The sequence below is a fragment of the Castor canadensis genome, chromosome 12 (genome assembly GCF_047511655.1).
Source record: "Castor canadensis chromosome 12, mCasCan1.hap1v2, whole genome shotgun sequence".
Lineage (NCBI taxonomy): Eukaryota > Metazoa > Chordata > Mammalia > Rodentia > Castoridae > Castor > Castor canadensis.
The window spans coordinates 36,383,625-36,409,643 of NC_133397.1; the positions used below are offsets into that span (position 1 = coordinate 36,383,625).

General features: G+C 36.9%; 2 protein-coding genes across 6 annotated transcripts in view; one reads left to right on the top strand and one right to left on the bottom strand.

Moving 5' to 3' along the window:
• Eml4 (EMAP like 4) overlaps window positions 1-26,019 on the top strand; it is a 145,654-nt gene that overhangs the window by 115,952 nt on the left and 3,683 nt on the right. For all 5 annotated transcript variants that reach the window (XM_020181031.2, XM_020181032.2, XM_020181033.2 and 2 more), the window contains 4 exons: window positions 9,553-9,641; window positions 11,448-11,545; window positions 22,222-22,309; window positions 22,834-22,932. In XM_020181031.2, the coding sequence (XP_020036620.1) occupies window positions 9,553-9,641; window positions 11,448-11,545; window positions 22,222-22,309; window positions 22,834-22,932 (374 nt within the window). The remainder of the gene's footprint in view (window positions 1-9,552; window positions 9,642-11,447; window positions 11,546-22,221; window positions 22,310-22,833; window positions 22,933-26,019) is intronic.
• The window catches only part of Cox7a2l (cytochrome c oxidase subunit 7A2 like), a 41,556-nt gene continuing 27,534 nt past the window's right edge, over window positions 11,998-26,019 (bottom strand). The window contains exon 3 of the mRNA XM_074049570.1: window positions 11,998-12,024. Coding sequence (XP_073905671.1) covers window positions 12,013-12,024 — 12 coding nt within the window. The 3' untranslated portion in view covers window positions 11,998-12,012. The remainder of the gene's footprint in view (window positions 12,025-26,019) is intronic.

The window sequence follows — 26,019 nt, forward strand, 5'->3', positions numbered from 1 at the left end:
AGGTATTTTATAGCCAGCTGGGGGATGTAACTCAGTGATGGAGTACTTGCCTTGTATGCACAAAGCCTTGGAGTTGATCCTCAGCCCTAAAAAAATTAAAAAAAAAAATTTTTAAAGTATTACTAGAGTTTTTTTATAGCAGTTTTTCTTTTGGCTTTTTGGATACCAGTTTACATCTCTGGAAGTGAAATACTTAAATTCATTCTCAAATATAGTACTGCAAAACTGAAAATTATGGAAAACAAGTCTTTAAAGATAATAAATTGTAGCTATATAATTAAAGATGCTATTTGAGTGTTTTTGAAATCATTGAAGTGTAGAGTTAAGCTGCCTTGGAGAGCAATTGGTAGTAGTTTACATATAATATATTAATGATTGTTAATATAGTAATTATTAAATAACATTAATAATATATCACTATGTTAATATGTATATGTGTAATATATATAAAAGTCTTTACTATCTCAGATTTTTCTCCAAAATGTATGTCAAGAATAGTTTATTGTAGGATTTTATAGTATTTAGACTTGGTCTAAATAAATAGGCAGAGTGAAAGTCATTTTGTTGGACTTGGAGGAAATTACTTTCTTTTTAACCAAACCAACAAAAAGGGGGCGAGGGAATGGGGGGTGTTAAGCACATAGGAAACTACCTAAGCCCTATAGTGCTGACCTGGTTTTCTGAAAACCACAAAGGAGTTCATTTCAGATCTATACTTTGGACAGCAGGGCAGATGTCATAAATACTAGTCACTACAATAATAAGAGTAGAAATAACATTTACTCAGTATCTGATGACAGACCTGTGCTAAATTCTTTCATGTATTGCTTTTAATATTAGCAAAAGTGAAACAAGGTGTTTATTAATATCTCCATTGCATAGACAAGAAACCAAGCAAGGCCCATAGTTTCAATCATTTGCAGATGAGCTGGGATTTGAACTCAGGTTGTATATGATTCCAAAACTTACCTCTTTACTCCACTCGCACTCTTGGAAATATTTTTCTTGGTGTTTATAGCATTACTTTGAAATATTATAAGGAGATTTGTCTTTATTGGCTGACATACACACACAAACACACAAAAGGAAGTTAAACATTAAATGGAGTATAAGGCTAGAGGGTTTGAAATTCACAGACACACTCTTTGGATGAAGGGTATATGAATGTGTCCAAATATACAAACATACACAGCCCCAATTTTATATTTTAAAAAAAGGTCTGGTTGAAACCCACTGAAATACTTTCCAACATTTATGTAGCTGTGAAATCATCATTGACAAGCTTTAAATGAAGTTACTCAATTTAAGTGACTTACACTAAGTTAAACCAGTTGTTTCCTGTTGGATCAGTAAGTACAGAATACTTTATGAGTGACAGGGATATCATAACTAAATAAATAGTGCCATCAGTCTATTCTGTGTTGTATGGAATTGGGGACTGGTTAGAATCTAGCAGAAATGTAGTTGTCAGTGTTCGTTCTGTATATAAAAAACTCCCGTCTTTGATTTCACATCTGGTTAGATTGATGGAGAACTTACTCATTTTTATTTTTGCCTTTGTCTATAAAAACCTAGCTATGCTGTCTAAAACTGAAAATTGTTAATGTAGCCATTTGGATTGCTACTGCTTTTTTTCTTAAGCCTAAAAAAAGTCATACTTAGGGCCAAGAATGTTTTTAGTATAATGTATGTCCAAATTGTGCACAATCATGAAAAAGTAGTAAAAAGTTTAAAGATGTCTTCATGTTCCTGTATAGGTAGCTTCTACTTTGTGTAACCAAAGAGCCAGCACAATAGACAATTCAGTTGGTTTTTCTGTAAATTCATAGGGTTGTACAATAAAATTTCAGGACATTTTTACTAAGCCAGAAAAAAGTCCTATACCTAGTAGCAGCCATTCTTCTTGAACCAACCTACTTTCCCCCAGCACTAGGCAACTGATCCACTTTCTATAAGTTTGCTTATTCTGGACATTTCATATAAATGGAATCATAATATGTTGACCTTTTTGTGACTAACTTCCTTCCCTTGAAGTAATGTTTACGAGGTTTCATCTGTGTTGATCACTTTATGTATAGCATGTGTAGTACTCTTTATGGCCAAATAATATTCCATTGTATGGGTATACCACTTTATCAATTAATAGACATTTGGGTTTCTACTTTTTGGCTATTATGAGTAATTCTGATACAGACATTCATATATAAGTTTTTTTTCTGGTAGATGTTATGTTTTCAACTTTTTTAATATCTCTTTAAGAGTAGGATTGCTGGGTCATATGATAAGTCTATGTTTAATATTTTGAAGATCTACCAGACTTTTTCACAACAGCGCTACCATTTTGTAATCCCTCTAGTAGTGTGGGTGTGGGTTCCAATTTCTCCACATCTTCACCAGTATCTTAAAATGTGTATTTTTGTTTATAGCCATCCAAGCAGGTATAAAGTGGTCTCCATTGTTTCTTTGCATTTCTTCAATGGCTAAAGACACTGAGCACCTCTTTATGTGTTTATTGGCCACTTGCATATTATTTTAGCAAAGTGTACACTCAAATCCTGTGCCCATTTTTGAACTGAATTGTCAGGAGATCCTGGGTTGAATTCCCAGTACTGAAAGAAAAAGAAAAAGAAAAAGTTTTAAATTATCAAAATTTAATATTTCAATTGATCTGTTCTTTCTCTTGTCTCTTAGATTTACTCCTGTGTTTTCTTCTAAAAATTTTGTAGCTTTAGCTTTTACCTTTTAGACCCTATGATTTCATCTTGAATTAATGTTTGTATATGGTGTAAGGTAGGCATCCAGCTTCATTCTTTTGAAGATAATCAGTGTTATAGCACCAATTTGTTGGAAACATCATTCTTTCACCACCTAATGATATCGGTACCCTTGTAGAAAATCATTTTGACTGTAGATGTATGTTTCTCTCTCGACTCTCTATTCTGTTGATCTATATGTCTGTCCAAATGCCAGTACTGTAATCTTGATTATTGTAGCTTTGAAATCAGATTATTGATTATTGTAGTTTTGAAATCAGAAAGTATGAGTCCTCCAACTTTGTCCTGTTTCACGTACTCAGTATCCCTTGAATTTCCACAGTAAGTTTAGGATCACTTGCAGTTTCTTCAAAGAAGCCAGCTGGCATCTGGCTTTGTTTTTAGGGGTTTGTTTTGTTTCTTCATTTTTATAGTGCTAGGGATGAACTCAGGGCTTCATGCTTGGTAGGCAAACACTCTACCACTTAAGCTTCACTCTTAGCATTGACATATGGCTTTGAGAGGGAGTTTTTTTCTCTATTGATCAATTTAGGGAATGTTGCCATCTTAACAATATTAAGTCTTGCAATTTACACAAATAGGATAGTTTTTTATTCGTATCTTTTAGTAGCAACAGTGTTTTTAGTTTTTAGGGTAAAGTCTTGCATTCTTGTTAAATTTATACTGAAATATTCTAATATGATGCTGTTTTTTTAAATAAAATTGTTTTCCTAATCTCCTTTTTTTTTTTTTTCCTTTTGTGGTGCAGGGGCTCAAACGACACTGAGCTACATCTCTACTTCCTTCATTTCATATTTGAAATGTTCATTACAGTGTATGTAAATACAACAAAGTCTTAATATACTGATCTTGTATCTTGCAAGTTTGCTGACCTGCTTCTTAGTTCTAAATTTTTTTTTAACGGATTCCTTAGGGTTTTCTACATACACTGTCATGTTATATGAGAATAGAGATTGTTTTCTTCCTTATCAATTGAAATGCTGTTCTTTTTCTTGCCTCATCATGCTGACCTCAGGTACAATGTTGAATAGAAGTGGGTAAGCTGGCACCCTTTCTGATTCTGTCTTAAGGGGAAAACATTTGTTCTTCTACCATTGGAGTATAATCTTTTTTTGTTAGTTTTTCATAGATGTCCTTTATCATACTGAGAAAGTTTTCTTCTATTTTAGTTTTTTGAGCAAGCTTAATCATGAAAGGGTACTGGATTGTATCAAATGCCTTTCCTGGTCTTTTGAGATCATCATACTTGTCTTGTCCCTTATTAGTTTAGTGTTCAGCATTACATTAGTTGATTTTAAGACATTAAATCAACCTTTTGACCCTAGGGTAAATCCCGCTCAACTATTTATTACTAGATTCAGTTTTGTTAGTCTTTTGTTCCATCTGTATTCATAAATAATATTAGTCTTTAGTTTTCTTATGATTGCTTCATCTGGTTTTGGTATCAGGGTAATACTGGCACTAAGTACTTTAATCTGTTACCTCCTAAACTGAAATGAAGATTGAAAGCATGTAAATTTAAAAAATTAGTATATAATAGTAATTGTTCATCATTATAGTATCAGTCTTCGATTTATTGAATTAATCAATAGAATCCATTTAAATAAATTACATTTGAATATACTATGCTCAGTTTTCATATGTAACATTTTTCCATTTTTAAAAAAAATTGGACATGTTGGGATTTAAAGTTCTTCATAAAGCTCACAGTACATACGAACCGTATCAATATGAATTTGAAAGTTTGTAAGCTCTGAATTATTGGTAAAAATCTTAATTCTGCTTCTAGACCTTACAAAAAGATATTTACTATCTCATTCATATAATCAGCTCAGACAAAATTCTCCAGTACTTACTCTAGTCTTGGCTAGACCAATTCTATTTGCAAATCACATACAAGACTCTTTGCCAAAGTCATCTTATAGGCTGCTAAATGGAGGTAAGATACTCAGAATTAGAGAACCTAATATGCTTAAAAGGGTACAGGGTGGGGAGAGCAAAGGTTAAGGTTGAAAAATGTTTCAAAGAAAGAAGTTCACAGAATTGAGTCAGTATATAGAACATTCTCTATAAAACATATAGAAATAGAAACATACAGGGTTGGAAAGGAAAATAGCAGACCAAAAGAGGTAACTACAAAGAAGACCCTAAAGTTTCTAGTTTGCAGTGATAGGAATAGCTATGACAAGGAAGCAAACTGGGAAAATGAACCTAGTGAGTAGGTAGGTAAAGAGCTTAACTTAATTTTTGACTTGGAATCACAGAATCCTAGACCTAGAGAGACTTTAGTGATGCATTTCAGCTCATCAGTTTTGGTGGTGGCTGCAACAAAGAGCAAGCCAGCGATGGAGCTAAAATACTGTTACCAAATTGTGGCTCAGATACCACTGACTATAAATGTTCTGGGCCCGAGAAATGTCCTCTATTCAAAAGTTAAGATGTCAAAGACATATTAGCAGTAGCTGAGACTTTCTTCTTTGATATAATTAAAAAACTAATTAGAAGAGAATAAATTTTCCCTGTATAATCTGGTGGTTTTTTAACATGGCCCGTGGTATTCCTTAGAGTACCACGTGCACTCCCAGGGTGCACAGTGTTTTTTAACTCCATCAGAATGAATCTCCCTAGATTCAAACTCCAATTCTTTTCATATGTTTATGGACCACCTACACTTGGCAATGTACTGTAGCTGTGACTGTCACAAAGAAATATGATCTCATGATCCCTACTATATGTAGATTATAACCCAATTAGATTATAACCTAATTAAATACTACATAAAAGCACACAAAAACCTCATGTTAGTAGTTTAATACTAATTGAATAAATGAGCACTCATTCTTAGAAATCAATAGAAATTACTGTGACCCTGAGTAGTAAAGCTTCACAGGTGAGGATTGAATTTGGGTTTTGAAAGAGGACTTGGATCGTGGAAAGGGAAAGAGAGGAGCACATATCAATTAGGAGGAGTGGAGTAAGGAAATGTGGGAAACACTGGACTAGAACATCTACTAAAGGCCTTTTGAAGCCTAAATAGTGGGATCCAAACTTGTTAGCCTGGCCTTTAAGTTTTAGTAAAAATCTTTCCCTCACTGGATCTGGTGGCACATTCCTGCATTCTTGGAGGCTAAGGCAGGAGGATCGAAAATTAAAGCCATCCTGGGCTACAAAGTGAGGCCCTGTCTTAAAAAAAAAAAAAAGAGAGAGAACAAAAAAATTTAAAAAAACAAAACAAAAAAACCTTTCCCCTTACCACTTCAGCTAGAAATGTTAATTGCCCTTTATATCCATTACAGCCATTTTTGTAGTTCTTATCTACTCCTGTCTACATACGTAAGTCTCACCTATCCCTAGCACATTTGATGTCATAAAATCCTAGCCCACCCACATACTCAGTGATGATTTCTTGCTCTGAAAGTTCATTATCCTTATTACTTATTATCCATGTTACTTTGAACTACTTACCATGTTATAAATTCATGTTGCCTTCCCTCTCCCCTCCCCCACAGTTAGATTAGAAATGCCAAACTCTTGCTGGTATCCTTTCTTTTCAGGATCCCTAAGTGTTAGAGTATCTCAAAGACATAGAGCCCTTTCCATAGAATCTCACCCCTCCCTGGTGTGATACAGTGAAAAGCACAAAGGCTAGAAGCTCTTTCTTGGTTCTGCCACTAACTATTTGGTTGATGACTAGTCAGGTGTTTTGGTATCATGGAATTCAGAAAATAAGAAACTTGAGTTGGCCTTCCTCATTTTTCATTTTACTTTTTTTTTTTTTTTTGCAGAACTGGGATTTGAACTCAGGGCCTTGCACTTGGTAGGCAGATGCTCTACTGCTGAGCCATACTCCCAACCCATATTTTTCTAATAAAAGCCACATTCTTACTTTTATAAGTAGAAGATCATAAAGACACAGGGGGTGGGGGTGATACAAACCTACTACCTAGAGGACACACTTTGTGTTTTAATGAATGTATATTTTTATAGCTTCACTTTATGAGTAGAGATACATTCATGTAGGGACTTCAAGGTACTTTCCAGCTCTAAAATATTTTAATTCTTTTTTTTATCATTAAAGGAATCAATATAGTGTCATGTTTTTGTTTTTGATGATATTGGGGTTTGAACTTAGGCCTTGTGCTTGCCAAGGAAGAACTGTACCATTCAAGCCCTACCCCCAACCCTTTTTGTTAAGTTATTTTTCAGGTGGGGACTTCAGCTTTTTGCCAGGACCAGCCTCCAACTGCAGTCCTTCTACCTATGCCTCCTACATAGTTGGGATTACAAGCTTGTACCACTATGCCCATACTCAACATAATGTCTTTAAAAACTCAACAAGAGTTGAGTACCTTTTACTACTTGGTTCTCAAATCAGGTTAATATATAACCATTGATTGCCTGTCTCCGAGTCCGATATTCAGCAGCTACATTTAGAAAGATCCATTAGGTCCTTTAAGCCATATAGAGCCCCTTGTGTTTGCATGTTACCTTAAAGAAGCTTCATTCTAATGTATCACTCTAGAATAATGATACACTTAAACACAGTAACAACTTACTTATTGGTAGAAAATCCCCTTTCCTAGAATATTTTTTGTTAGGAATGGAAGTCCTGAGCTCAAAAGTCTTCCCAAGATAGAAGATAGTCCATGCAATGAAAAGGGTGGGAACTCCTAGAATTATTGCTGGGGATAAGGGGAGGATCCATGTGGAAGTTACATACTTTTAGCAGTTATTTAATTACTATTAAAAATTATTTGCCAAAGGTAGAAGGATTAATCTCTGATACGTAATTAAAGATAGAAAAAGGGCTAGTGGAGTGGCTCAAGTGGTAGAGCGCCTACCTAGCAAGCATAAGGCCCTGAGTTCAAACCCTAGTAGTGCCAAAAAAAGAAAGAAAAGTAGGACAGAGCTTTTAAGTTTAAGTTTAAGTTTAAGTTTAAGTTTCTACACATATACTCTGGGATTTTTATTAAGGGGGTTTCCAAAAAGATAATTGTATTCCGTTTTTCTAGGAAGACTAACCTGTTTTGGAAGCATTCTAAAAACAGTTGGGGCTTCTACAAAGTAAAAAATGTTAATTTTTAAATGTGTAACAAAGTATGACAAATTTCCCATAAATAAACTTTAACCTATCTAGAAGTTTTAGCCCATAGCTCACAAAATTACTGAAATTCTTTCACGAGTATGTTTAATTAGAAAGGATTCTGTTGATAGGTAAAGAGTTGGGATCATGTAGTTTTTAATCTGCACTAAAGCATGTTAAGCAGCGTCGCTAAGCTTTTTTGTTTGGTTTTAATTCTTCCAAGCCCTTTCCCTTCAGTGGTAGAGTGCTTTCCTAGCATGTGTAAGGCCCTGGGTTCAGAAAGGAACCCAGGAAAAAGAAATAATCTTTTTCCAAATATTCTTCAAAATTAAAAGTAACTAACATTATGATTCCATTTACTGGCTTATTTTAGTGGTAAAAATGTTCTGATCTGAATAATTAAAAACAAAACTTGCTACTTTTGTTATGCTACTCAGTTATCTGATATTGACAGTGATTTTTATTTTTCTGATCTTTTTCCATTCTCTCCACCCCAGCCATTTCTTTCTGTACACTATGGTACTATTAAATATCCCTTGCTAAAACTTGACTTTTATCATGTTCAAAACTTACCTTAAATTAGTGTAAGGCCCCAAGTTCAAACCCCAGTACCACTAAAAGTAAATAGAAATAAAATTACTTGTTCATTTATCCGTTCTACAAATATCTGTTGCCTGTTGTGATCTAGGCATACTGTCTTTTATCTGCCCTTCTCCCTCTTGTCCAACCTTAAGTTGTCTGTCCTTGGTTCCCATCTTTTATATCAGTGTTTCACTATGCCCTTTCAAAGCAACCATGCCTTCCTTCGAGTGCTCTTAGAAAAAAGCCTGATGACAATCATTTATAGTGTAGTTGGAGTTAAGTCATTGTTGCCTCCCAAGAGGCATTTGTATTTTGACTTTGCCTATAAATGGAAGTGAAGAACTATCAAAGGATTTGATAGCTTCTGTGTTTTAAGTGTTGAAAGTTACTGGGGGGAGGCAAAGTGCCCTCTACTGGTTCCTTCAAAAATCATACCAAATGAATGGCTTGCTGCTGTTTGTTGTCGCCATCCTACTTTCCCTAGTCCTTCCCACATGCTATACAGGGAGCTATACAGCTCTTACTCTTCCTGCCCAGTTGCCTGAACTACTCCCAGTGTTCACCTCAACCCATTTTCCTTAAAGGTTTTTCTGTGTTTGCTGTTACTCATTTTCCTTCTGTGAGTCCTTGTTATATTTAGCAACCAGAGCTGAGATTACCATTTAATCATTTTTTATTTCAATTGGCTCATTTCCTTTTCCTCCAACTCCAGTATAAGCTTCAAGAACACTGACTCTGTCATCTTATTTTTCTATTTAAACAATGTAGCAGAGAAACAGTTGGCATTCAGGGAATACCAACTGTTAAAATGAGAACATGTCTAGGCCCATATTTATTTATATTGAATCTAGCAGCATTTTGCAAAACGAATTCATCCTTCACTAAAAGAAACATGTCAGGCAGGGTTGACATGTGGCTCAAGTGGTAGAGCATCTGACTAGACGCATGAGGCCCTGAGTTCAAATTCCAATACCACCCTCAAAAAAAGAAACATGTATACTTAAAAGATTATTATTGAAATTTCTTTAAATTAAAAATGGAGAAAAAGTCAGCAATTTTTTTTCTGTACATTGCTAATATCTGAAGGAATTTTTGATTTTTACTTCTTAACAGGTGGTTTGTTCTGGATGCAGAAACCAGAGATCTAGTTTCTATCCATACAGATGGAAATGAACAGCTGTCTGTGATGCGCTACTCAGTAGGTAGGTAAATTTACCCGCCTCCATCCTGGCATTCACTGCACTTCACTGTAATTGCATATTTTTACTTATAATGAAGTAGACTTCTCTGCTGTTTAGAGTTATGAAGTATTGAATGTTTCCTTGAACATCAGATTAAATTCCACTGCTGGAAACTATAAACGATCTGCTAAAGTTAAATAGCATTCTGAATCATCAAGCAGATATAAATTTAGAATAAACTGTTACAGCAGCATTTGCAATTGAAGCAGAATAAAGTCCAGTCAAATCCTTTTCTTTTCAAAACCTATTTCTCCTTAGAATTTCGAATAGGTACTAGGCTGAATATTACATCTAATTAGCAACCTTTTCTTTGTATATAGGAGAGTATAAGAGCTGGGGATGTAGCTTAGTGGTAAAGCACTTGCCTAGCATGCACAGGCTTTGGGTTCAATCCCCTGTACCACACCAACAAAAAAGAGAGAGCTAGGCCAATGGCTGTAATCCCAACTAGTTGGAAGATGGAAATTGAAAAGATTGCAGTTCGAGGACAGCCCAGGCAAAAAGTTAGCAAGACCCCCATCTCTACAAGCAAGCTGGGTGTGGTGAGACAAAACAGTAATTCCAGCTATGAGGGAGGCATAGGTAGGAGGATTGCAGTTGGAAGCTGAACCAGGTAAAAAGCAAGAAAAATAACTAACCAAAAAAGGACTGGGGGCATTGCTCAAGTGGTGAGCCCTGAGTTCAAGCCCTACACCAAAAAAAAGAAAAGTATAAAATTATAGTAATATTAAAATACACAGATTTTATAGGCCCTTTCATAGTCCTTTAAAATTTGTTACATAGTCATGATTGGTTTGTTAATTAGATACAATACTAAGCAATGCATTATTAGAATTTGATAACTTCATTTAGCTTTGAGTAATTCTTTGTACTTTATTCAAAATATTAAGTTTCCATAGTAATATTCCAATTACTTTTTCCTTTACAACATTTTTCCATGGTGTTAGTCTGATATTTTCTTATACCTGAGAAATTGTGTTTTGTTTTGCTTTTGTAGAACTGGGATTGAACCCAGAAATTAAGTTGCAAAGTGCTAGGCAAGCACTTTACCACTGAACTACATCCCCAGCCCTGAAAATATATTGTAATAGCTGTTGGATCAAAAATCAAAAGAATCTTTATGATTGTTTTTTGGTTGGTTCAAAATGAGCCCAGAGTACTATTCTCCAAATTGAACAGAATGTACTCTAAGCTATAAGCCTAGAAAAAATCATCTTGAAGCAGCAATGTTTTTTATTTGTTTTTATTAGTTTATTTTTAATGCTGTAATAATAACAACTGCAAAATGTAGCAATTAAAATCGAAGATCATTGGGCTTTGCTGACCATGACCATTCGTTATGTACTTAGCATATGGTAGGTACAGTGGAGGAAACCACAAAGAAACCTTTTCCAAGAGAGTCTGCCCTGTAATTGGAGAAATCACATGTGTAGCAGCACCATATGAACCTACCATGTAAACACTGTGGACTTCCGCCATTGAAGGCAGGATAATCTCTCTGAGGACAACTTCTAGCTAATTAGAAAAAGATGAGGGTGGAGTCCATGGCCAATCAGCACCTCCAAGGAGGGAGTCTATGTTGGACTAAGTGACCATTTGATTTTCAGGTGTTCTGAGTCATAGGATTTGTTCATAAAATGCCAAATAGGGTTAAATTGATGACGTTTAATGACATTTGTAAAATGTCCTTTAGTATAGGACCACTAAAGAAACAATAAACCTATCAATTTATTCCTCCAGTCAATACTTTTTCCTGTTTCCTTCTAGATGGTACCTTCTTGGCAGTAGGATCTCATGACAACTTTATTTACCTCTATGTAGTCTCAGAAAATGGAAGAAAATATAGCAGATATGGAAAATGCACTGTAAGTAGTGAAGTAAAGTAAATTAAGTTGTAAAGTGATTGGGAAATTTTACTAGTGTTAAAGGAAATTAACTGCTGATGTAGCTGTTGTTTTCCATTGTTATCTGCTTTAATCTCTTAAAATTGAGACTGTCTGATTGCAGAGCATTATAGTTCCCTATGTGCTCTGGAAAGACATCTCCTTTTGATTAGAGCTTGGTATTTGACTAGTTTTAAGGTGCTTTCATAGAGCTATTTCTATGAGAAACTGTTATAGTAACACTTTCAAAATAGAGTAAGCTGGGCACACTGGTTCACAGCTATAATCACTTGGGAGGTGAAAATTGGGAGGATTGTAATTGGAGACCAGCCCAGGCAAAAAGTTAGCAAGATCTCAACAAAATAAGTCAGATCACATACCTGTGATCCCAACTAGGCTGGAGATACAGGTTGGAGGATCATAAGCCATAGCGGGCCCCAGACAGAAGTTCAAGGCACTATCTGTAAAATAAAGCAAAAAAGGGCTGAGGGCATAGTACCTGCCTAGCAAGTGCAAGGCCCTCAGTACTACAAAAAAAAAAAAGAAGAAGAAGAAGAAGAAGGAAAATGGAGTGAGTCAGAAATAAAAGGCCTCTGACTTTTAATCTCAGTTAGCCCATATTCCTGCCTACTCTTGACACCCTACAAGAGGTAATATAAGAATTTTATGTCTCTGCTCTTAAAAATAAAATGATGTAAGTAGGGTGTGGTGGCAAATATTTGTAATCAGAATTTATATGGAGATGTCTACATTTAACAGAGTTAACAGAGACATGTTTCTGTGATTTATTGCCCATTTCTCACATGATCATGTTATCTTTATAGTATGAAAATTAGATTAAATTTTGTAAACAACTTGCATGCTTACTGGATGTCAGGACCTCTTCTAACTAGGGAAATGGTATAGGCATCAGGAGCATGTGCAAGATGTGTCCCTTTGTCCTCAAGAAATGCAGCTAAGGCAGGGGATAGCTTAGCAGTAGAGCAGTTGTCTGGCATCTGCAAGGCCCAGACAGGATGGGAAAGGTGCAGTTAGGGGTTAAGGGCACAAACTGGATCTGAATTTGAATTCTTGCTTCCCCACTTACCTTGGACAAGTTACTTAAGCCTTCTACTTCAGTTTCCTCATGTATAGAGTAAGGATAATAGAAGTTACTGCTTCACAGATTAAAACAAGTTGGTGCACATAAAGTACTTAGTATTGTGCTTGTTACCTGAGGATTCAAGAAATGTTACCTATTGTTTTTATAGAAAAATGAAGTAGCTTGGTAATGTATGCCAGGAAATTAATTCAGGATTAGCAAATAATTTTGGTGTCACAAATTCTTTAACAGCCTTGATAATAAAACAGTTTATTTGAAGGGAATAAATAAAAGAATTAGTTCTCAGTAGCATACATCTTACAGTATAAGCAAAATAAGCTTCAGTATGGGTCTGAATTTTATTTTGCTTACTAGGTGCAGATTGAGATTTAAGTCAAATCATGAAATTAATTTATGTTTCTTATACACCTTATACATATAGCCTGCGTTTTGATCACTGGTCACATAAGATCAGGTGTGGAATTTTCCACTGTGGCTTCATGTGGGCACTCAGAAAGTTTTAGATTTGGAGTATTTCAGATTTCAGATTTTGGAGGTTCAGATTAGAAATGTTCAACTTGCATAAACAAAATCCAGGCCATTTATTTAGAGCTTTGAACTTGCAAACCAGGTGCTCTCATTTAAGCCACACCTCCAGTCCATTTCGCTCTGGTTATTTTGGAGATGGAGTCTCTGAACTATTTGCATGGTCAGGCCTAGAACTGAGATCCTCCCAGTCTCTGTATCCCAAATAGCCAGGCATGAGCCACTGGTGCCTGGCCCATTTACTATTTGAAGAGAGATTTGTTTGTTGTTTTATTTCATCCCATTATACTAAAACAAGCCCATTTATAAACTGGTCAACAACAAATTTATCCAAAATAATCTGTCACCTTAATGTTTATAATATGTAATACTGTACTATAAGATCAAATGAAATTTTCCCCTGTAAGTATTTTTTAGATTACTGAAGTTTACCATGCCAGGCCCCAAATTTTTAATTATTTTTAAGCATAATGTTTTATTTTAAAAAGTCCCATGTCTTAATAAATAGGTTACATCAAATATTTAATCTCATGGAATCAAAATTTTATAGGTGGTAGCACTTTGGCATGCATACTTAATACCCATTTTACAGATTAAGAAATTGAGTTTCAGAGAAAGTTAATGACTTGGCACTGATTGCATCTTGACATACTGGTAGATCCTGGACTTTACACAGCTTTCCTAATTCTTAGTAGAGCAAACTTTCCAGTGTATGATAATCCTCAGGTTTGTCAATATGTATGTTATTTTACTGTGCCATTACAGTACAACTGATCCAGAAAAGAAGCAGAGCAATGTGTGACATTTAATAATCAGAATGAACTTGGAAATGTTGAGAAATGGCAAGGTGATCAATTGCACAAGACTTACCCTGCTCTAATTAGGCATCTTTTATCTTTAATGAGTGTTTGAAAGCATTATATTGAAGTTTATGGTGCTGTGAGGCTATAATGAAGACCCAAATACTCAAGCTTTTCTAATTATCTTCTGTTGTGTGCTTTGCTTCCAGCTGTCATTCTCTCTGCTATCTACTTCTACCAACTGGTCTTACAGACTCCTGTTACTGCTTTATCTCTCACTATTAAAGAGAACACTGCTACCTACTAGTTTGTGACTGTAGGCATGTTAATTTGTTTAGTCTTAATTTTATTATTTTAAAATTAGAGGTCATAGCTGGGTGCTGGTGGCTCACCCCTGTAATCCTAGCTACTCAGGAGGCAGAGATCAGGAGGATTGTAGTTCAAAGCCAGCCCTGGGTAAATAGTTCTCAAGACCCTATCTCAGAAAAAAAAAAAAAAAAAAAATCACAGAAAAAGGGCTGGTGGAGTGGCTTAAGTGGTAAGAGGGAAAGCGTGAGGCCCTGTGTTCAAACTCCAATGATGCTTAAAAAAAAAAAAAAATTAGAGGTTATGACAGTCCTTCCTTGATAGAACTGTTGTGAAGATGAGGTCTTTCTTAAATTGTGACAGCTAGAACTACTCTCAGAATTCCAAATACAAATGCTATTCTCTGTTTTATTTCCTGTTACTCATCAACATTTAAGTGACCATTGTAACTAAAGAAGTATTCGGGGATTGGCGCTTAGGAGATGTCCCCGTTATAAATTATAACCAGCTATAAGCATTGGGGTCAGTCCCTCTTCACACTGTCACTTTATGTAGAAACCAGTTGAAAATATGGCTACACCACTTCTCGGTAGAGGGAAGCTGACTGATGGCAGACCCTCTTTCTCAACCTTGTAAACTAAGAAACAAGACAAAAGATGGACTTATATCAACCACATTCTTCAAAGATAGTTTCTAAAATACCATTTACAACAAGAACTGTAACTGCTAAGGGCGCTCAATCCTAGTTTCTGCTGGCCAACCAAGTTCTCTCTTTTTAAGCAAGCCTAAGAAAACCAATTTAGAATCAGAATGCTAATTGATTCATTTAAAATAGGCTCACACCTGTAGTCTCTGCCACTCCAGAGGCAGAGATCAGGAAGATTGCAGTTTAAGGGCAGCCCAGACAAAAAGTTAGCAAGACCCATTCATTCAGTAAGCTGGACATGGTAGTGTCTGCTTGTGGTCTCAGCATCTCAGGAGACCATAGGTAGAAAGACTGTGGTATGAACCCAGCCCCATGCAAGACCCTACCTGGAAAATTACTAAAGCAAAAAGGGACTGGAGATATGGCTCAATTGGAAGAGCACCTCCACAGCAAGCTCAAGGCTCTGAGTTCAAACCCCAATACCATTTAAAAAAAAAAATTAAGATACCGAAATGCCAAGAGGATAGTACGTGAGCATCCTCCAGCCAGTACATTCCTTTTCTTTAGGGGAAAGTACCTGTGAAGCAAGTGCAGTGCCTAGCTGATGGTAGAGGAGTATCTAGCATTGTCCTTGGTCTTGGTTCAAGACCCCTCTACCCTGGACATAGTAGACACTCCCCATGTATGCCTCAGTGACTCCTTTTTCTTTGCTGACTACCTTCCTGACATCACCCTCCGAACACTTTCCTTGGATAGATTCTGCCCCACAGTCAGCTTGTTGATTTTGGAGCCATTACGACCCTTACTTCTTTGTTTCTCTCTGCCTTGATTTTGAAGTTTAACTCTCAGAGGTTCCCTGGGGACACCCTTTTTACTTTCCGTAAGCTCAAAGAATTTTGCTCTTCTATTCATTGAAACTAATTTCTGTTTTTTGGTTGTTTTTTTTTTTTTTTTTTACTAATCCTAAATTTCTTTCATAATCTTACTGAAGTTTATCCATATCTGCTTGAAATTTCAGTGTTAAACTGCATAAACTATAAATTTGGAGATTTATTGTTTATTCCTTCTTTTAGGTACTCTAAAATGTTAAGTCTGATCTCAAAAGGGCTAGAATATCTGCATTTATAATAAAAAAATTCAGCATATAAAGTGAGGAGAGAACATTTGTCTGGTCAGCTTCCTCATTTCATGTGAAAGAAAAGTGAAGCAGTTTTCACAATAGCTCTCTTATTATGCTCCTTTGTTTTCTAATCATTCTCATCAAGCCAGTCTCAGTCCAGTTACCTCACCCTATAAATATGTGAGCAAACTAGTCTCCAGAGGTGATAAGGACTGGATTAAAACTCAAACCTGAGAAACTTGGAAAGCCTTGGCACATATTCTAGAAGAGGCTGACCAAGAGCACTTTTGGCTTAATCTTTTTTTTTCACATACCCTGTCACTTCTCCTTTCTCTCCATTTCTAACCCCTGCATTCATTTTTAATACTGAACAATGTTTATCATTTCAGAAACAAAGTAAGCATAGTTACAGTGCAAAGTAAGAGCATCCCAACTCTGAAAGGAGTTTCTCACCTGGAAGTAGTATAGAGGAAGGGAGGGCAAGGTGCTTCATTGTTTTTTATTTCTGAAAATAGCCCAGTCTGGCAACAAGAAGACTTTCTTAACTGCTTTCTTTGTGTATCTGCCTGTATTTTGTAGACTAGCCACTCTTTGTGTCACTGGAATATAGCCTCAAGACATTGCTCGTAAAACAGCAATATTATCTACGAAAGCAGTGAAGTAAGATTGAGGGCTCTGCCGAGGATTGCTTCTTGAGGATCAGTGTTCATATGCACCAGCATCAGTTGTCTGTATTGTTTGCCAAAGCTACCTTAGTTCTTGCTATAAGGTGCCAAAAGATGCTTCCTCATAAGCACACTTAGCAAGTTCATGACCCATCAGTGGCCCTGGCCCATCTCTTTGAAGGACCCCAGTGATCTCCCAAGAAACAGGTGGCCCTTGCTGAGCCTTAACACTCCAGGCCAACTGAAGGATTGAGGGAGAAAGAGATAGGATGGTGTCATCCCTGTGCCTTGCTGATCTGAGGTCTTTTATTTCCCCTGTCTTCCTGCCATCAGTGGACCCTCCGGGTCCCCTCTAGCTACACGCTCTACCTGCCTGACCTAATCTATGACACCTCATGCTTCTCAAGTCAGTCATGTCACTGGAAATTTAATTCCAGCCTTTGTTCTTTGTGTTACTTCCCATAAGAACTCCCATCTTTTTTGGTGTTTAGAAAATACTACAAAAAGTGATTTGGTTATTAACTGTAGGATTGGATTGGGGGCCTAGAGGATTCACAGATTTGTGATTATATCAGACATGTACTGTGGAAGCGGTATTCTCCCCCACCGCCCTCCACCGTGGGTCTGGAGTTTGAACTCAGGAGAGGTGCTCTACTGCCTCCAGTCCATTTTGCTCTGGTTATTTTGGAGACGGTCCCACAAAATATCTGCCCTGGGCTGGCTTTTGAACATCAGTCCTCCTGATCTCAGGCTCCCAACTAGCTAGGATTACAGGTGTGAGCCACCAGCACCCAGCCATGATTTTCTAAATACTTTATAGAAAAGTTTATAAAGCAGCTTTGGGATTCAAAAGATCTTTTCAACTCATTTCTGGGGCCTGATGAAGTAGGCTGAACTAGTATGAATCTGACTCTCTTTGTTTTACATGCCAGGATCCTCAAGTAAGTTTTAATGTGACAGAAGGATTTTATAGAACACAGGACTTGAAGACCACTGGTAGGTCCTCTCACACTTCCTTCTTCACCAAAGATAGGTAGTTTTGCAGTTTTGGTGCTTTCATTTCAGCACAGTGTATTTCTTTACTCTCCCAAAAATATATGAAAAGGCCTTGCTTACTTACAAATTCCCTATCTTAAAATGATACTTTTAAATTACTGTCTGTTCATCTTCAGTGTTACAAAAATGGATAAAACAAGTTTTACTGCTATTCTGGCTTACTCTGACCCAGAATCATCTGAGCTGGGTTTGAGCCCTGGCTCCACCAACTTTTGGTTATGTGACATCAGGCTTGTAAACTTTCTCACCTACCAAGTGAACATCCCACTAACGTTGCAAGAGATTTAGATGCGATGAACCCTGCATTCATAAGTAGTAGGTATACTTATTAACAGTAGCATTCTTTTCTTTTTTTAAAAAAAATCCTTTTTTAGCATTATTTTCAAAAACTAGATGGTTTCTGGGTTGTACCTATGAATGTTTCTCAGCATTTAACATTAATCTATTAAAATTCAGAAATGGCCAGGTTCTGGTGGCTCACGCCTGTAATCCAAGCTACCCAGGTGGCAGAGATCAGGAGGATTGTGGTTTGAAGCCAACCCTGGGCTTCAGGTCTCAAGACCCTATTTTGAAAACACCTAACACAAAAAGGCTCAAGGTGTAGGCCCTGAGTTCAAGCTCTGATACCAAAAAAAAAAAAAAATTATTTTTTTTCCTCAGAAATGACTGTGTTTGTTTATAACTGTGGACAATTGGAATTTTCCTTGTTTTTTTTTTTTTTTTTCCTGATTGACCTAAAGTTCCTATTCTATTTGCAGTGAGATTAAGATTTTTTTTTCCCTGTACCTGAGTGCTAACAAAGTGGTTTTCTGTTGACTCATTCCTGTGTAACTTTTAACACTGCTACGCAAAGATATTAGCACAGAAGTACATAAAGTTGTTGTCATATAACTAAGAAGCATTACAAAATAGTTAAGAAGTGCTGGTAAAAGGGCCAGAGTTTTGCTAATTAGAATTATGCAACAAAAAGAGAAAGAAGAGTAAAGACTTTCTACCTACTACCAAAAATCTCTAAGAAAATAAACTATATAACTAATGCAGGATTTCAAAAGGATAGTAGGATTCAGTGTCACTATAACAGGAATTATACATAGAACCCAGTTACTTAAATTATGTATATTGATTATTATGAGGTATATGATGACCTCATTGTAAAGAGGTCATCAGGAACTGGGAGTGTAGCTCAGTGGTAGAGCACTTGCCTAGCAAGCACTGACAGGCAGGCCCTGGTTTTGAGCCCTAGTGGAGGAAGGGTGGAGTGGAGAGGAGAAGTCATCAGGAACTTATAATCCTTCCTTCTCCTTCATGTCCTTAGTATGTTGTTTCCATCCTCAATACATTAAATGACTACTAAAAGGCATTTCTCCCACTAAGTCAATTCTCTTATTAAAGTTTTTTCTAGAATCTACTCAATGACTTCTGCCACTCCTAGCTGCTTAGTATGTTGAGAAAGTGTTGTAGCTAGGCACCCAACTACAACAACTAGGTGTTATTAGGAAACTACGAAGTTAAGATCCGTTTTCCCTCACACTAGCAAAAGTAATTTTTAAATGTGATAAGGGAAAATTCCACTCATTATATCAACAAAAACTGTGAATGCTTTGAGAATAAACCTAGCCACAAAAGCACAAGTAGCCATGTAAATCATTGCTGAAAGACATAAATTGAGAACAGAAAGAATAGACACACGGCATATTTCTGAATGAAAACACTTGATAAGGACATCTGTTCTCTGCAAACTATTCTCTGAATTTAATGCAGCCTTAATTTTCAACATACTGATGGGCTTGATAAAGTTCTAAAGTCCACCTGAAATTATTCACATGCTACAGAACTATCCCAATTGATTGACAATAGGCAGATATACTGAGGCACCAGCAAAGAGTCTGGAAAAAAGCCTGTGTTTTTCTGGAAATTTACCAAATAAAAAGATATTTCAAATCAGTAGAGAAAGAAAGATTATTCTTTACCTGAATTATCTAGTATATCAGTTACTGACCACAACTTTCTGTTTATAATATTAAATGCACTTCAGTTGTCTGAGAGCTCCATCCAAATTTCAGGCACTTAGAAACTACAGGTAACCATGAGCCCCACGGATTCAAAACATTTCCGTCATTACAAAAGTTCCATAAGAAGCTCAGCTGTAGATGATAAAGAACTACCTAGATGCCTAGTTAAAAGTTAGATCGCTAAAAGGCCTTGGTGGTTTTTTGTTCTTCAACTCCCCAAGAAATTTTAAGTCAGTTGCAAACCACTGATATTTAGATGATGACCTTCCATACAGTTAACAAAATTCAACTCAAATATTTCTGGGTTTTTTTTTTTTTTTCCCCAGAGTAGTCATCTTTGGCTTCTTTGCTTATGATTTTTGTTGTGGTTTCACCATTCAGCTACTTAATGACAGTAATGAAAGTTAGAATACAAGAGATATATCAGATTTTACTCCCAATGACGTGTCCATAAGGTGAAACTTGAGGCTGTTTTTCCCCAAGCTGTGCATATACAGGTTAAGTAACCCTTATCTGAAATGCTTGAGCAGATGCGTTTCAGATTTGGGGGTATTTGCATAAATTTTACCTGGTGGAGTATCCGTAGTCCCTACATCCAAAATCTAAAATGCCCCAAAATCAAAAACCCTTTTGCATCATGTCAACACTCAAAAAGCTTCAGATTAGAAGTGTTCAACCTGTACTTTCTCTGGCCCTGTAAGTAGAATGGGGAAAGGACACTCTGAGGTGGTGTCTAAGCAGGTGGCATTATAGACTCCAAGAGCTGCATTTAATTTTTGCTTATTTGTTGGCATTGATACCACGAAAAAAACTGACTTTTCTAATGTGAGTTGATAATGTCCCCCAAGGTAGGTCTGATTTCATCATTGCAGAAAGATGAATTTCAGTTCTTTTTGAAAATATTTTACATTGATTTACCTTCAAATTACATTCTGTGTCTGGCATCAGTGTGAGTTACATGAATATTATGCATACAGGCAGGGCTTTTGATGCTCTTGTAGACAATGCTTTTAAAGGCTTTTTATAAAGATGCAGATCATATTTAAAGTACTTCTACATTAGAAGTAATACTTCCTGAAGGAATGTAATTTGCTGTGATTAGTCTGGTTAAATCCTTCATTCTTGTAGCAACAGTTTTTTTATTTTAGAAGCATGGCTTCTCTGACATCAGAGCCAGGCATCAGACTCAGGTTCACTGTCTTAAAAGTCATCTAAGCACCATCCTCCTGCCACACAATAGCCAGTAACCACATACTTCATTCTGATTGCTTGTTAAGTTGGTGGGTCCCTTGTGAGCCTAGCAAGTGATTGATTCCCACCCTATTTTCTAATGTACCCCTAATCTCTAAGGGCCTCAGAAAGCTTCACAGTTCTCATCTTATAAGCTCATTTACAAATGTAAATGTGTATATTTGCCGTGCAGCACCGTGGTGGAGATCATAGGTCCAGAAAGACCTTGGGACAGACCCATTAGACTTCAGAAGGGTCCTGGGATAGTTAGACAACTTTGTGTAAGTCATGAAAAATAACTGTACCTAATGTGCATTGAATTTATTAACCTAAATAAAATCATGCAAGCAGGAAGCTTGTAATTCAAAAGGTACAAAATCAGACTATAGGGAATAAGTGTGAATTTCAGTCTGTCAACCATAAGATCTGTATAATTTATCTGAAATAGTTTATTTGAAGTCACTTATGTGTGAAGCTAACATAATTTAGCATTTGGTAATATTGATTCCCACAGTATTACTAAAACATAAGCAGCAAAAAGATCAGTTTTCTCATTTAAGGAAAGTTTTGAGAAGTCAGGTTATTACATTGGATCCAGCTGTTCTGAAGAAGTACATTGTTGGGTGACTTCCCTCCACCTTAGAACATTCTTTGGAGATAGGAGTTTTTCTAGGAGACCTCCATTCTCACTATATGTGGGCGCTATATGCAGCACACAGCACAGGAAAACTGTTCTTTGTACATAACTTGAAACCAGTGCTTCATTCTCAAAAATAGTCACTCTAATAGAATACCAGTGGCTTGAAACAGGCCTGAGTGTATGGTATCTATTGCAGATCCACTAAGATACAAGTTTAAAGGTCTGTCTTTCTGGAACTCTAAGCAGCAGTAGTAGGAGCTTATTTCTGTATCTAGGTTGAGACCAGCAGGATTCCCCCAAGTTCCAGGGACTCTAGTGGTACAACCCTGGAGTTCCACAGTCATGCCAGACTCTTCGTATGGCATTGCCTCTTCACATACCTGCATCTTTGGTTCCAGCAATACAGTGAAAAACAACTAAGGAACCGCTGTGGGCCTGAGTTCTACAGGCTGTGGTATTACTTCCCATCCTTCAGGACTCCTGGCCCCTGTGTCCTGAGAAAGTAGTATTAACTAACTAGTAAACTTTTCTCATTCAAAACTCTGTTTTCCTCTAGGGACATTCCAGCTACATCACACACCTTGACTGGTCCCCAGACAACCAGCATATAATGTCTAACTCTGGAGACTATGAGATACTGTACTGTAAGTATGAATAATCTTATAGGGGCTTAGATGTGTCTGTCAGGTTGCTAACTCACAGGCTGTGTGGAATTTGGGTCGTGCAGAGAATGCATGCTGGCCTCTGACTTGACAAAGCATGTGTTACTCTGAGCCAAGTAATGAGAGTCTCACACTTCTTCAAGAGAGTAATGAATTAACTTAATGGTGTACCACTGAAGGCACATGCAGTAATAAAAAATAACTCAGATTAATGCAGCTCTGAATGATTTTTCATTTAACAACTTTTCCTGGAGGAAGGGAGGAGTAAAATGGATTAGTCTTTATGATTTTTAGAGAACAAAAGAAAAAAAGACTTCCTCAGGAAACAATTTGTAGTTCTCTAAAACCCTGTTAAATACTTTCTTTTCCTTTTTAAATGTATCTTAATGTTTTTCAGTGTTTGGATTATAAATACAAGTAAACGTGGCTAGTTTGCATCAAGATGCACTTTCAAATACATTTGTACACAAGCACTATGATTATACTTCCTGTTTCTAAATTTAAAGGGGACATTGGAAAAGGCTGCAAACTAATCAGGAATCGATCGGATTGTAAGGACATTGATTGGACGACATATACCTGTGTGCTAGGCTTTCAAGTCTTTGGTAAGAACATGACACCTAATGTGGAGAGATGGTTTGTGAGATTTTATATATAATATGTTTACTTGCATAAATCTATAAATGAAAGATAGTCTGTGTGCATTCTTTAGTGGTGTCACTATTCATGTCAGTTTCAGGAAAATTAAATGCATTAGGATTGAACCAATTTAGGGTTTGTTGTCTGCAGAATGACACACTTTTGGTCCCCAGTAGATATGAAAGACAACTAAAAGGAAAGGACTTAACATAGCACTGCAGATTGCCTTTCCTTTAAGTGAAACCTGAAAATCAGGCATGGTCCACACACCTGTAATCCTAGCACTGGGGAACTGAAGCAGGAGGATGATGAGTTCAGGGCAGCCTAGCGTTCCAGGCCAGTTGATCTGTGTAGTGAGACTATCACAAAAAAGAAAAGGGGGAAGGAGGAGAGGACAAGAAAAGATAGAAAACGGAAAGAGGGAGGGAAAATTGAAGCTTTTCAGTTGGTAAGACATTTTTAAAAATAGCTTTGTTGATATCTCATTCATATACTGTTCCTTAAGCGTACTCAGTGTCTTTCACAGTTTTGAAATTATGGTCTAATTTTAGAATATTTTCATCACCCATTAGCAAGCACGCCTCATCTCTCCCTTTACCTGCACTCTTCTCCCAACAGCTACTAATTTACTTTTATAGATTTTCCTGTTCCGAATAATTCATATAAACGGAAGCATGCAGTATGTGATCCATTGAGACTAGCTTCTTTCGTGTAGAATGCAAATCATTTCCAGGAGACTCGTTGAGACACGCATCAGTACTTTTTGGCTGAATGATTCCTTTTTGTACAGAAGATATATACTACATTTTGTTAATCCTTTCATCAATTTCTGGACACTTAGGCTGTTTCCACTTTTTTGCTACTATAAACAATGTTGATGTGAACCATCATGTGTAAGTTTTCTTCTGCTGATAGTTCTCATTTCTCTTGAGTGACCTAGAATCGCTAGGTCAAAAGTAGCTGCCAGACTATTTTCCATTGACTTCCACCAGCAGCATATGAAGGTTCCCTTTCTGCATCTTTGCCACCATACATTATTCTTCTGCATGTAGATATTCCATTTGTTGAAATATAATCAGACTTTTTGAGTTTTTTGAGACAGGATCTTGCTATAGCCCAGGCTGGCTTTAAACTTTTGAACCTCCTGCCTCAGCCTCCCAAGTACTGGGATTATGGTTGTGCACCACTATGCCTGGCATGAAGACCTTTTTAGTAGATATTATTTAAACATAAAATTTGGGGATCATTACTAATCTGGACATTTCTAGAAATCTGTGCTCTGTGACAGTTTCCCAACCTTTTTCCATCTTCGTTTATCATTCTGAAAGACTTCAAAGAGAAAAGGAAAAGTTAGGTGTGGTGGTACACATCTGTAATTCCACTCAGGAAGCTGAGGACCTCAATTTCAAGGCCAGCCTAGACTATGTAGCAAGTTGAGGCCAGCCTGGGGTACATAGGGACACCCTGACTCAAAAGAAAGGGGAAAAAAAAAAAAAAGGCCTCTTTTTTTTTTTTTTTTAAACTCTTTGCAAAATAAAGGTTTGTTTTGCACAAACAAAACAGATGTTATACCTAGTAACTTAAAATGCTGGATGTGGATGTGGTATCACTATCCAGAGCAAATTTCCAAAATACTGTGTTTTTTCCCTATAACAGTACATATCCACCTTGTGAAAATATGAAAATGGAGCTTTTCCCCCAGCCCATCATAGATCTGAATATAGCTTTCCGCATTAGAAAACAAATCTGTTAGAATTCTTTTAAACACTGGTGCTGTCAGATGGAGACACCTAATAGGTTAGGAGGAAAGTAAAATAATCCTGACTTGTCCATAAACAATTTCATTATTCTGGATGAAACTCATGCAGCAGCCAGTAGCTGCTAACTTCTTTGGGTTTGGGATTTTCTGGTTTTTTTGAAGTGGGGAATGGTGGCAGTACTAGAGTTTGAATTTAGGGTTTCATGCTTGCTAGGTGGGCATTCTACCACTTGAACCACTCCATGTGATAAAGTGTTGAAAATGATTTGCCCAGCCTGGCTTCAAACCACGATCCTCCTAATCTCTGCCTCCTGAGTAGCTAGGATTACAGGCATGAGCCACCTATGCCCGGCTTGATATGGGGATTTGAACACAGCTTGTTAGGCAGGTGCTTTACCACTTGAATCATTCCTCTAGCCCTTATGGCTTTAGTTCTTTTTTTTAGTAGTGTCCTGCATTTTTCTCCAGTCCAGGCCAGCTTGCTCCATGATCCTGCTTTTTATACCTTGTGCATAGCAGTAAAAATCACAGGCAAGAACTACCATGCCTCAACCATGGTTGAGATGGGGGTCTCACTAAATTTGCCCAGCTAATTTCTAAGTGGGATCCTCCCAATCTCTGCCTCCCAAGTAGTTGTGATTAAAGGTATGAGCCACCATGCCTGGCCTTCCCTGTTTATTGTAATGAGACAGTATTTACTTACTTGTTAAGAGACACCAATTTAAAAGTGCTCTGACATGTTTGTAGCAAATTCACCAAGAACATTTGTTCTTTAGAGCAGCATTCAACCACGAGACCAACATCTCAACCCTTAATCTAACCTAATTCAAGTTTGTCCAGTTACATTGAAGAAGATCACCAGTGCCTCCTAATGACTCTGAGTAATTACATTTGCTGTGTCTTCTCTGTGGACATGAATAATGTTTCCAGGAGATTTCTATGGAATAGCATGCTAGGCAAGTGGATGTATGTGCATTTGCATAAGAGTGTCTCCAAGGTTTTCTTAGAGGTGCCCCTTTGAAGACTTTGAAGTGCTGTAGCATCTTTTTGCATCTTGCTGTACAAGTAAACTGATGGTTTTTCCTCTAACCAGAATGTTTGTGATGAGGCCTGTGGGTGCAGGATTCTCTCTGCAATGACTCCCCACTGAAGAGCTTCTTGTCCCCTGCTGTGGGGAGGACACTGTTCACAGGAGTCTGTAGTTCCTGTTTTTAGGATGAAAGGGAGATCAGAAGGCCTTGTTTTGGTTTTTGTTTTATTTTTTGGTGGGGCTGGGGCTTGAACTCATGACTTG